This window comes from Amphiprion ocellaris, chromosome 16 (genome assembly GCF_022539595.1).
Source record: "Amphiprion ocellaris isolate individual 3 ecotype Okinawa chromosome 16, ASM2253959v1, whole genome shotgun sequence".
NCBI classification, from domain to species: domain Eukaryota; kingdom Metazoa; phylum Chordata; class Actinopteri; family Pomacentridae; genus Amphiprion; species Amphiprion ocellaris.
In genome coordinates, this window is record NC_072781.1 from 13403144 (window position 1) to 13416511 (window position 13368).

At 39.6% G+C, this 13368-nt stretch overlaps 1 protein-coding gene across 1 annotated transcript in view; it reads right to left on the reverse strand.

Annotated features, from left to right (window-relative positions):
- The window catches only part of eys (eyes shut homolog), a 161201-nt gene extending 148047 nt beyond the window's left edge, over positions 1–13154 (reverse strand). Inside the window, exons 1-4 of the mRNA XM_035957569.2 lie at positions 12762–13154; positions 5912–6799; positions 5506–5622; positions 287–483 (exon numbers count right to left, since the gene is read on the reverse strand). Of these exons, the coding sequence (XP_035813462.2) occupies positions 287–483; positions 5506–5622; positions 5912–6650 (1053 nt within the window). The 5' untranslated portion in view covers positions 6651–6799; positions 12762–13154. The remainder of the gene's footprint in view (positions 1–286; positions 484–5505; positions 5623–5911; positions 6800–12761) is intronic.
- Between the last annotated feature and the right edge of the window lie 214 nt (positions 13155–13368).

Consider the following 13368-nt stretch of genomic DNA (forward strand, 5'->3'; position numbering starts at 1 on the left):
CGTTTCCAGTGAAAGTTGAAAATTGCAGCAGGCATCCAATTACAAAAGGTTTTGATGAGAGCCATTTCAAACTGGCACTTAAATATGCGCTGGGTCATTCAATCAAAATGCTAGAGGACGCCGGCACGCTTTCCCTTAGCTCATCTTCAGCAGGAAATATTAATTGCTGCCAGAGCCGTCAGGATGAAGCCATTTCATCTTGTTTCGAGACACTATTAATTTTCATGTGCCATTTCTTGTTTATGTCCCACTGAGATAAAACAAATAAGGAAAATGAAGTCCTCACATGCTTCCCTGCGGTGCAAATTTGTCCCTCCTGACACGCATAGGACGTGCAATCGATGTCAACTCGAGAGTCGCAGTAAAGGCCGCTGAACGTTTCTGGACAATGACAAACAAATCCTTGGGGGCTCTCTTCACATGCACCTCCATTTCTGCATGGATTTGGGTCACAGGGGGCTTTCCTCTTCACACAAGGTGGGTCTGGAAAACCGACAAGAAAAGATTACTGTACTTATATTCAGAATGCAGAAAATGCATTAAACTATGATGTGTGAAAGCCTTCTTTACTCAGCACATGTTTATGTATTCTACTTACTCCAAAACATGGAATGTAAGAATGAAATCACTTTAATGCAAAATTATGCCCATAATGACATGACTGAAGTGTCTGGCCTGTTTTATCACTTACACAGTATGGTGGCCAGAGTAGGGCAATTTCCTGTCGCTATGTATATAATTTATCACACATTGTTACAATACAATTAAAGGCACGACTAACTGCACACAGCAGGGACCTCTCAAGCCACTCTGAAAGATTTTTTTTTTTAAAATGCATCTGACATTATCAGCCTGCAACTGGTTTCACAATAAGATAAAATGAACACAGTGGGTGTTTTTTTTTCTATACTGTCATTGCTGTTTTAGTCAATGGACACTTGATAAGGCATAAAGGCAGCTCTATTATATATGCCACTGTGGAAAAAGTTTAGTGCATGTGATGGAGAACTGCCTTCATCTCAGGATGTTTCACGCTGTGTGTGTGTGTGTGTGTGTGTGTGTGTGTGTGCGTGTGTGTGCGCGCGCGCACATTAAAGTTTGTGCTTGTGCCACGTACCTCGGATTGCCCCTGCCATCCCATCCAGTCAATTCTACACATTTAAATTAGCACCATAATCAGGAACACCAGTTGTTTGATAAGGATGAATGTAATAAAGTAATGATCCAACGTGTGTCGATTTGCCGCCCTGGTTTTTAAGGAAAATATCTGGACTGTGACTGCACTCAATGGTTTTTCCATGTTCGACAGAGGGAAAACATATTTCTGTTTTGAAAGTATTTTCCTGAAACTAGCAAACTGATACTGATTTCAGTAGCTGCCAAATGATCTGTAAACACAGAATTGTGTAAATTGAGAAAACATCTACATGAGGACAAATTGTTGCATGTATATGTTGAGCTCCCCCATTGGTGCTTTATACCATATAAATTAGTCATTAGATATTTAGGGTATATAAAGCAATACTTCGTTGGTGACTAGTAATAGTAATTTTCTTCTGCATGTTTTGGCCACAGAAGTACTAAACTTTGTTTGCCTGAACTTTTCCACTCAGCCTGCATTATAGTATAACAAACTAGAGGATATTCAAACTGTTACTACTGTGCTGCACAGGTGCATCCAACTTCATAATATGCTGACCATTTTATCTACTGTACTTTTTTGTTTTCACTTTATTGGATTTGGAGCAAGTTATTACTGCATTGTAACTTCACTATAATCATCATATACTATAACTAGACCTGAGAAAATATTTTTTGCAGATATGGATTACATTTTATGTATTAAGGTCATTTATTTAACAGTTTTTATTTCAATATTATTGCTTTTTAATGTTCTATTTGCACAGTTTGTCACCTCACAATATCTTTAAAAGTTTTAACTGTCTCAAGAGGCGCAGAAATTCTCAAAGAAGGCAGCTTTATCGAGTGAAAACAACATAACCACACTGTCCATGCTTTGATTTTAGTTCAAGAGTTTCATTGCATGTCATTGATTTTTCCTTGTTTCCTGCCTGCCTCTACACTGTCCCATCCAATGGCAAAATGCCAAACAGGTAATGTCAAGAAAAGTGAGTCCTTTCATTCATTAATTCTTGCCATATTACTCAGTATTTTTATGCTTACAGAATATTTAAGTACTGAATGAAAATGATCCCAGGTTAAATGACTGAAGTGAATTGAACTAAACTAAATGCACTTAGTCCACATAGACAGACAAGTTCCCATCTTGATAAGTGGGATATTTTGATCATGTATGTACGCTAAAAAAAATGAAACAAAATTTTTAAAAAAACAATTTAGTACCAAGTACAGTAATAAAAGTAAAGTCATCATAAAGATGTATAAATGATTTTTTTGGAGGTTTTCACTGAACTGTAAACTAAGTAGTCGGGGCGGCAGCTTGTTTCATACAGTAAGCATTTTCCGAGATAAAGTAATTTCGAGCTAAGCTGTAGCCAGTAGTTTTTAATAAATACCACGGAACCACAACACTTTCGCCACCAGCAGCTTAACCAGAGACAGGGTAATGCCGCACTGACATTGTGTGCAAAGGATAAAATTAGACTGAATTCACAGCAGGTTCAAGGTGAATAAAATTTGATGTTATTCCCTGGTGAGGGTTTTCATTTTTGTGTTCTTCACAAGGTACCTACACATTTATCTTTCCAGTGACTCTTTCTTTGCATATTTTCTTTAATCCCCTGCTGATACAAGTGCTCATGTCCCAGAGGCTCCTCACAGCCTCCTCTGTGGGCATCAGTCTTACTGTGTACAACTTCAGGGTTTGCTTTTGCCTCAGCTCACTTTACAACAGAAATAGAGTTTTCATAACTGGTACACTAAAAGCTGAACCTCCATAAACTCCTATATTTTTAGGAACATTTCCATCTGTCACACATATTTATGACAGGAATAATCATTATAACTCTCTCGCGCTCAGGCAAGAATTTCCTAATAATTCTGGTTTATAGCATCCGTGATGGAACTTTTTTATTTGCGTTTGTGCCGTCATCTCAAAACATAGTCGTTATTGCAGAGATTATGAACCGCAGCTATCTAATATATATAAAGAAACAAGCATCGTGTCCGGATCTAATTAAATTGTTTAACAAGGGTAATGACTACATATATAGTCTAAATTAAACTTTCAAAATTTGATATTACTACCCACAAGATTGTAAAAAAAAAAAAAACAATTAACACCTTATACCAAACGGAAATGGCTCTATGAAGATGGTAATACCTTGCAACAAATACCCAAGAGGTGGTGCACAGGAGAGTCAAATCAAAAGAAAATCTCATTTGAAACGTCCCATGAGTTTGGCTCATTATTCTGTGCACATAGACTTTGGCCTATGAGGGCAGCCAGCGCTGGAGCAGCCACTAACTTCCAGTTGATTAATGAGCCAAATGCAGCAGGGAGGGAGAGGAAGCACAAGCTCCACAGAACTCCCAAGAAGCTGATGGGACAGCAGGACACCATGACTATGCGAAAGCACCCAGCGGAGTCTGCTTACTTGAGAGAGCAGCAGCAATTAAAGCAAATTAGATAAAAGCTGCAAAGGCAAAGGAGCATGGAACTCACCAATTTGTTTCTGATGTGAATTATATGAATTAGCCATTTAAAATCAGACAAGAGCAGACATTTTTACACTGCCAAGTGCTTTGTGCGGCTGTCACGTTAATGGTTTGCTTATTATTATAGAGTCATTGCTGACAACTCGGCTTAAAAAGGCTTGTATTTTAGTTTAAAAATGCATTGTGTTTTTATCACAATACGGCTAAGTCAAATCTTTTACACTATTTTAGGGTCATGGATGAGTTGCTCTAAATATTCCTGGAAAATGTCAGAGAATTAAATCAGAGTTTATAAAAAAAACTTACAGTAGTTTGACACAATCTGGTTCAGTGCTGTCTTGATAAGAAATAAACATAAACTCTCTGTTGGATATAATACACGTCCTTTATCTGATTAAAAACATCCAGCGTACATCTGGCATTCACCACACACCAGAGGATGAAGGCAAAGTATTAACGCTCCTTTTCCAAGATTCTAAGAATTATCTCATAATCTTTTCTTCGAAACACTCAGAGCTGTTCCCTAAAACATTTACCAATACTCTTCACTCCCCACACTTATTTACACAAACTGTTTTTTTTTTTTTTGTTTGTTTTTTTTTAAGAAAATACTTTCTTGTTTTATTGTATGGCCTTAATCTGCTCTTGTAAAATAAATAAAAGGATGCCAGACAGTGCTGGAAGTAACCTTGAAACCACATCTCCAAAATAATAAGCTGAAAGCATGGGCTGGACTCGAAAGGCAAAGCTATGACACTTCAAGAATGCTGCCAGGACAAATTGTGCTCCAAACAAAACAATGAATCAATGTAAAGAGCCACCTGGAGATTTTACTCCAGAAAGTTCATTGCAGCTTTGTTTTTACAGCAGACAGTGATATCCAGGGCAGCCGGAGGAGTAGCCAAGGCTCGTAACCCATTTGTGTGCAATACCCATTAACCCAACTGTACGTTATCATAGCAGATGAGGATAAATAATGAGTGAGGACACAGTGACGTCTCAATACAAGTTTACGAGATCACAAGTGCAACAATATGTCAGAATCCAGAGGCTTGTAAAGAAAAATATGTCACAGTTTTCTCTAATTCGACCGTGTAAATAATAATAGAAAGTAGTATTAGAATATGTCAACATGGAATTGACGAGAGTAAGTATTATCAGCTGAATGGACTATAGAAAACATGGGTGTTAGAAATAAGTAAGAACAGAAATCCAGTGCTGAACATTATATCGAACATAAAAAAACGAAGCAGACAAACAAAAAAAAAACACTTACAAATGTCGGTACATTATAGCCATGCCTTGCTTTTTCTTTCCTTCCAGCTTTTTTTTTCTAACAAAGTTTTGATATTAAATGCTCAGCAGAAACAATGCACTATAAATTACACTTTAACTGATTGCTGTAAACCCTTGTTTTATTAACTCTGACACGCTCAGTTAGCTAGCAGTTCAGCCTCTGGCCTTTTACAGCAGCACATCACTGGTTGTAACATGAGACATTTGATTTGAAGTGGCCACTTCATACATTATGATGACAAATATAGCATCAAGTGGTATTTACGTTTATAGCCCATAAGGAAATGCTGATCTTTTTAAGATTTATTGCTTTCGTAGTTTTCTGCTTTGACCTTTCCAAATATAGCCAACCCTTTGAGGCAAATGACACGGTTGTGAATATATAGAACTGGGATGCAGCACCATCTTTCCAGTGTTGCCGGTGTATATATAGTATTGTTGAAAAACTGTATGATTTGCTTGTAAGAGACCAGACTCTGTCATAATGTTCACAGAGTAGGTTTTTACTCTCACTGCGACAGACAATCCATGTATATTACACCGATGACGAGCTGAAAAAGAACTGCTTACCAGAGGATCCAGTGTCACAGATGCATTTGAAGGAGGCAGGCGACATTTGAACACACGTCCCATTTTCACAAATTCTCTCACAGTTTTCTTTCCCAAAGACTTCAGAGCAGTTCACCCCTGAAAACAAACAGCACACCAGTTGATGATTCCACAGAATGACACAGATAAAATTAGATACAAAAATTAAAAAGATCTTTCAATTGAATAAGCAAAAAAAACGAATCACTATTGCAGATAATCCTGCTACACAAAGTACATGTTGGAAGCAAAGGGTTGAAGAATGATTTTTTTCAGCGCAACCTGTTTCAATATTGGTAAATAAGTGAGTAATATTTTGTACATGTTTGCTCCAATTCAAACAGTTTGACAGAACACAACAAATGGGATCAGTGGCATTTGTTCTTACCTGTAAAATGTGGAGGACACAGGCATTTATATGTTCTGTAGTTTGGATCTGTGGATCCATTGCTCAAACAGACCCCTTTGTTTTCACAAGGGTTATCCAAACAGGCATCAAACTTTTCACAAAACCTCCCGGAGTAGTGGTGGTGGCACTGACAGTGGTATGCACCTTCCCAGAGACCCGTTTGACAAGCACCATTCCCCGAACAAAGTCGAAGCAAAGGAGAACCCTGACAAAGTTGTGTTTTGACAGAAACATTGAGCCTTAAACCAAGCTTGCACAGCTGCGTGTCTCCTTCATGCAGAGCGATGAAGTAATGATGACCAGGGGCGAGCCACTTGGCCTCAACTGGCTCACTTTCATTTATATTGTGTGGGAAGAGAAACTGATCTTGTACATTTGTGGAGCAGCTTTCAAAGTTGTCTTTGGACACATTTAGGAGTTTGATGCCATAAGGTTTGAGTGTTTCATCAGCAGACATCAGCAGTTTGTCTCCATGTTGCAGCTGAACCGGGCATATCTGTGGAAAGTTGAAAGGCTGGCCGCTCGACTCCTCTATCCCCTGAGAATTCCAACACTCGGAAACGCTCCTGCAGATGTTTCCTTTGAGAGTCCAATTCATTTGGATCGAGCGTTTCTTAAGGTGCCACTCAAGTGAAGCCTGTCTGCTGCAGACTGTTTGGCAGTCGATCATGTGGACAGCCACAAAAACAGCAATCAAGTGAAACAATGATGCCTCCATGCTTCTCTTGCTATTTCATCCAAATCAATCTGGGACTTTTAGACCCAACTTGCATCATCAGGAAGATGAATGAGGCAAATGCATTGCGTTGTACTTTATGTGATGCTTAGTTACACGTACTCCAAGAAGTCCAGGGGAATAGTAATAACCTGAGGAAAACAAAGACTTTTATTAATATTTGCAAAAGGAAGGTGACTTCTACAAAACCTATAATGCTTTCCAAACATTGTTACAGCTTAAAAATACATTCAAGACACAACAACTGACAGAGTCCACGCTGCTTATGAGGATTTTGTTTTACTGTAACGCCACAGACTTGCGGTCTCAGCCAGTGAAGCATGAGCTGTCATAATCATATGCAGTGCTGCTGACCACCAAGTGTGTCACAGCAGCCTCGGCCTCCCTGAGGTTTCTACAGAGAGTGACAGTGTCAGATGAAATATTCTCTCTCCCCTGCCGGTGCCTGATACCTCAGTGTCAGGCAGCGAGATGAGTTAAAGCAGACAGCGTTGTCTTTCTCCCTCAGGCCTTTTTTCATACGTGTGCACCAGATAAAACAACAAAGTAGAGAAGGCTCGCTGCAAGAAAAACTCCGCTCCTTGATCAGCTCACAAGGGCTGATATGAATAATTGCATGGTGATAAGTAATAAAACGGTGAATATGGAACACCAATATCAATAGAAGGGGGAGTGATAAAGTGAATGAGATTGCAAGTATTGTCATGGAGGGCTCTGCGGGGACCCAGAAGACCTCATTTACATGAGCTGAGGTTGACTATTGTGTTTCAATGAAGAAATTGGAAAGCTGTCACCTGATTTCCGAATTAATAAAAATTAAATTATAATTCTAATAAAGAATACAAAATGTGTAATTAGTTTAGAAGAATATTCAATATTAACAGTAGTGCGAGATTAAATTACATTAAAGTAATCTGGTTTTAATTTAACTTTAGTCAAAGTTGCTCGAATCAACATTTTCATGAATTAAGAAAGGAGTTGTTCGGAGTGATAAAAATACAGAGCATCCCCTAAGCTCTGCAGAGTATTTAATGTTTCCTGATACTAACATGGAGCTTTACAGTTTTGGATAACTGTCAAAACACTCATCAGTGTCATTTACAGCAGGCAGCTGTTTTCAGTGAAAATGTTTCGAAAATGCTGTACACTACTGGCCAGCCCCAGAGGGACATGAAGGACTTTGTAGCATTGTGCAGATGAGGGAGTACAACTAGAGCATTTCCCATTGAAGAATTACAAAAATGAATACATGGTTAACTCAATGTCTCTGCCACGAAATAATAATGAGTTATAGACTAACAAGTTAAAATTCACTCTTAACTCTTGGCTAAACAAAAACGTGATCATTAAATTATAAATAACACCACGAATAACAATCATATCAATTAAATATAACATCCCCACAGCAACCTAAGAGAAACAAACCTAAAATTCCAATATGTCTGAAAACAGTGTCAGATTGAACAGTTACTGTAGACACGTCAGTGTTTACTAGCATCGGTTACCTATAACCAGGAATGTGATTGAGGCAGGAGGTCATGACTTGTACAGTGTATGGGAACTGGACTTTCATAGTAGCTGCAACAATTCAATAATACACTGCACAATAGCATACAATGTACATACATTCATCCCAACTACCACATGATAACAAGCCCTGGGTCACCCCAACAGCTACCCTGCCTCACCAGAATGTGAATCTAAAGTTGGAGCAGAGACAGCCGGGTTAAAAAGAAATCCATCTTATATCACCATGCATGATACAGCCAACTGGCAACATCAACAAGCAGCATGAGTAATTAGATGGACACTAGACAAAACATTGAGGCAGGTACAAGCATGCAAAGCCTGGTGGTTTACATTCCAGTCAGTACATCTGAGCCTGACGCTGAATGTTCACCATAATTCCCAACACACGGCTGATTACTCGTTTTAGTGCAATTCGAAGTAAGATATTTAGAGGCGGCGCAGTTTGCATGATGAATGCAATTTGGACCCTGAATTGCATTCATCCTTCTTAATTGTGTCTCAAATTAATTTAATCCAAATTACATTCAATACTAATTCATACGTTTACAGGATTCTACACTGTTGGCCTCTTTAAGTAGGCAGAGCAAAAGGTTTTCTGGGATATTAAGATGCCTTAAAGGTATCGATCAGTCAGGATTAAACTGCGGGCCACACACAGAAATGGTCAGAGTAATAAGGGCCGTGGGGTCAGCAGCAAGGGCATGCATGTGGGGGTGAACTAATTGTCTCCCACAGCCTCCTGCTATCATTACACTGCAGTTCAACTCACAATTTAGGATGCCAATCACGCAGGTGCACAGAGGGCAATGGATCAAGGGAGCTGTGTAATTCCTCGCCTGACTGATGACTGAGAGAGACACCAGGAGGACACATCAAATTATCACGTCAAACTTGTGGGCTACATGTCAATTGTTGTCTGTCATATGACTCAAAATAGGCTACAAAGGCTGAAGCACCTGGTCAAATAACTGATTGCACAACTGAAAAGAAAAATCTGTCAAAAAAAAAATCATTGGTTTGGTATCTCAAATTGTGAAATTTTCTTCAGTAATGGCCATTTCCACAATTATGTTACAATTTCTTGACACAATGATACATCAGCAAATTAAGGAAAAGATCATCAGAGTTAATCAGCGTCTACGTTGTATTAGAAATCAGAAGTAGTAGGTAGGCCATTTCACATAACAAAGCTCAGTGAGTACAGTTTGATCATAAACTAGGCCACAGCTGAAAACATTTGCTAACTTGCCAATTTATGAGAAAGATTACATTTTCTTCACAAGTAGTAAAGTTTGGCTCATTAAGCCATCAGCGCAAGGCACAGGCAGTGATGAAGATGGAGGCTAGTGAGTGAGGCACAATTGCTAGTTACACTACAATGGTACTTATACAAAGAATGAGGACGCACAGGTGTAAGTTGAGGCAAACACTGTTGAGATAAATAGTGCAAGCCTCCTTGTGTATGGTAATTTGTCATTATCATTTCCTTGATTTAGAACTTCTCAAACCCTGACAGCTGCAGCGTATTTAGTAGTTTTTTTTCTTATTTTTTGCCAGCTCAGGGACTGGGGATGACTTCTCTGGAGTTTGTATTTGTATTGCACATTAAAATAAAGTAGAATAAAATTCGAATTCAATTTGTCAGCCTCCTACATTGATGAAATCTGCTGCTTTTCTGTCATAACATATCCCTCAGGATCAACAACAAAGAAAGGGTCTTTTACAAATCTCTGCGCCACAGTAAAGCTGCAGAAATTATTGAATCAGAAGGTGAAAGCAAATCATCTCTCCATTTATCACCACAGATTATGGAGGCATGAGGGAGATGAACTTTACGACTTCCATCACAGATTTCCTAGATTCTTTTTATTCCAATTCAACACAAAAAATTGGTAGAGTAGGAACATCATTTGTCATCTGCATGCCAATTCATTCTAAAAGCTTTCTGTGAAAAACAAATAGGAAAAAAAAAAGAATCTTTCGGAAAAGTTATTTCACCTGAGAAAGTCTCACTGCAGAGTAAACACATTTTAAATCAGCTGGCACAAAACTCATTTCTCTGTTCACTCACTGTTAAACTCACTTCTGACAACACTGCAGTGATGGATTTCGGTAGATGATGTCCTATTTCAGAGTAGGTTAGAGCAGAAAGAGGTCAACTGCCATCATCATTAAGTATGCTGGAATACAGACCTGTTTCTGAACATATTTACGAATAAAAAACACTTCCGCGATTTGTGATGATGGACCGCAAACGTTATTATTACCTCCAAATAATCTCCGATATCCTGCAGGTAAACTTCAAACCCATAGAAATCAGTTTCATTTTTGTATGTTCTGCTAGCAGCAGGACGCCAATGAAACGGCGCTGAGCCACTGATGTCACTGCGGAGCCACTGGAGAACTGATTAGCCAAACACCAGCAGGCTGCTGGCCACAGCAACTGCCGGACGGATCGCTTGTGCTCCCTGGGTAGCCGTGTAGATCATCACTAATCAACTATAACACTGATGAGCATCCGGGCCTCGCTAGTCTGAAAACCAACCCACACATCCCTTTTCTTACTCTAAACACAGCAACGGATGCCAACAGCAAAGCCAATTTCAACTCAAATTTTGGGGCAATTTTTTGACAAAACACCTTAATTACTGCAAAATACAACAAACCATTCATCATTTCAAATTATATCTCATGCATGGGAAGTTACAGTTAACAAGTCCTCTTTCACAGCCACCTCATTTCTTGGTTCTTTCTTTGTTCTCTGTGTCCCCAGGAAACATTTCAAAAAACTGCAACTACAGGATGTTTTTCCAAGCCCAATGTCTCAAAGACGGAACAACCATGGGTTAAACTGAGCCAGAGCTGGCCGCGGCACAGCTTTACCAGCATGACTTCACCTCCATGAATTGCTCATTCTTGTTTGAGGCAATACCTTTATCAGTCACGAGCCCCCCTGTAGTATAGTCTACAGTGTTTCCTGTTTATTTGGTGCTCTGGAGGAGAACCTTAATAAGGTAGGGCTGAGCGTCTTTGTTTGTTTGGAACACTTGTGCAGTGCTTAGGGGAATTGCAGTATATACACTCTGTGCCACATAGAGCCGTACGAGCCCCATATAGAGGAAATACAGCAGGTCTAAGAGGCAGCATGGTCACATTATCAAGATCCAGAGAATGTGGCTCACCTGCAGGCCAGAGAGTTGCTTGTTGATTTTTTTTTTTTTTTGCTGTTGCGGTTAGGTCAATGTATGAATTAAAAATGTACTTTGTTATTGCTCACAAGCTCTGAGCTGGAGCACCTTGGTGTTAACAGGTGTGTTTGCTGGAATCAACAATGTTTAGCTCACTTCAGTCACACATCACCAGTCTTCCAAACTCTTCTCTTCTTTTGCTTAATGCAAACTGAAATTCAACATTTATGGAGCACAGCAAACAAACTGCATCTGCTAAATCCAAGCACATAAAATCATGGTTTGAAAAAACGTAAGAATAAAGCCACAAAATAATGAAATATTACTGACAATTACAATAACCTCTAAACTCACAGCTTCCTGTCCATTAGGAAATATAAAGATGAATTTCAAAGGCATAAAAGCACTAAAAAACAACCGTACATTAGCAATCCAGCATGTATAGAGTAAATCAGTGCTGCTGTATGATACAATATAGATTCGATCTTATAATTACCTGCCAACAAGGTTCCATTTTCAGTCCCATACAATTGTTTGTTTGTTATTTAGGAGAATATCTCGTATCTAAAAAACAAGCTAACAGATTTCCACTACTTGTGGTGTAAGTTTTGGCCATCAGCCAAAGTACAACTTAGTTTTTGGTTTGGGTCCAGATAAACATGTAAATCCAACAGTTCTGCATGAGTATTTAACATTGCGAGGCAGACTTCTCATAACTACTGTAGCCTACTTGACTTTAATTTTAAAAAGAACACACACAAAAAAAAAAACCTGGCATCTGCCACCCTAAAGTTCAACGACTCTAACAAGTAGGTCAAGGCTTACAGCTGAGCCTTATTAGCGCCACAGATTGTCTAAGATAAATATACAGTGTTTGATTATTGATCACCTTGGGGAGCAGAGAATGAGGCCTTCTCATTCATTCAGGGACCTGAACTCTGATATCCATATCTACGCTGATTCTGGTGATTTTCTGCTGGATTCCTCTAGCTTAAAACGTGCACTGGGCTGCAGAGCCTCTAGCTACTTGAGCAGGTGAGTCTGAAAGAGTTTTAATCAATTAATTTTGGGGGGGATGATAATATCCATAGAGGCTGAGCTGCGCGCTGCTTCAAACTCACGCATTTAAAGCTGGAGCAGGCCTGCAGCCAAAAAGACTGCATTAAACAACAGCTTAGCATTAAACTCAGCGTCTCTCTGCCCCCATTCTGCAAAAACGCTAGGCCCAGGATTTACTCTAGACGGGTAATCTGACTAGTAGAGTGCGCACATGTACCATCTGCTGCGCGCAGAGCGGTGCCGGCGACGTCTCTGCTGACTGGCAATTACAGCGTTAAGGTTTGATCGTGTGTAGCCCGGTAGGATGCATGCTCACCATCAAGTTGAAAAGGTGATCCGCACTGGGACGGCGACCTGTAACGTCATATTTTTTTATAGTGTGAGGAGGGTTTCTGAGACTCTCCGTGGGGGATATGACAGCTGAAGCGTCTTAAGCGCACACGGGAGGGAACATGTTGCGAAGGAAATGTGATCAGACGCTCCGGGGCTTGAAGGCGGTTCCTGGCCGCCTGCTGGCCCTCTGTGGCCGGGCAGGGCGGGGACAGCAGCCCGCCTGATTGATTATTTAATTAGGCTTAACTAAATATTCATTATAAGCAGAGTCATTACAAACAACCCAAGCTCTCCCAGTGAATGATTTCCTGAGAGGTGCAAAAAAAAAAAAAAAATTTAAAATTAAAAAATTAAAATTGACTGGGCTGTCTGGAAAAGCCTGACTATAATTGGACCACAGCAGATCTGCATTAGGGGAACACGTTTAACTCCAAACTGTTCATTCCACGAATTGATGAGTGTTTCATATATTAGGCTGCCTAGTAAATAAATACAAATTACTGTAGTGCTTAGACACGCATGACCTATTTCAATTGCTGGCACTGATATTAAGATTACACTTTCCTGCCACTAATGCAGCCACTGAGTAG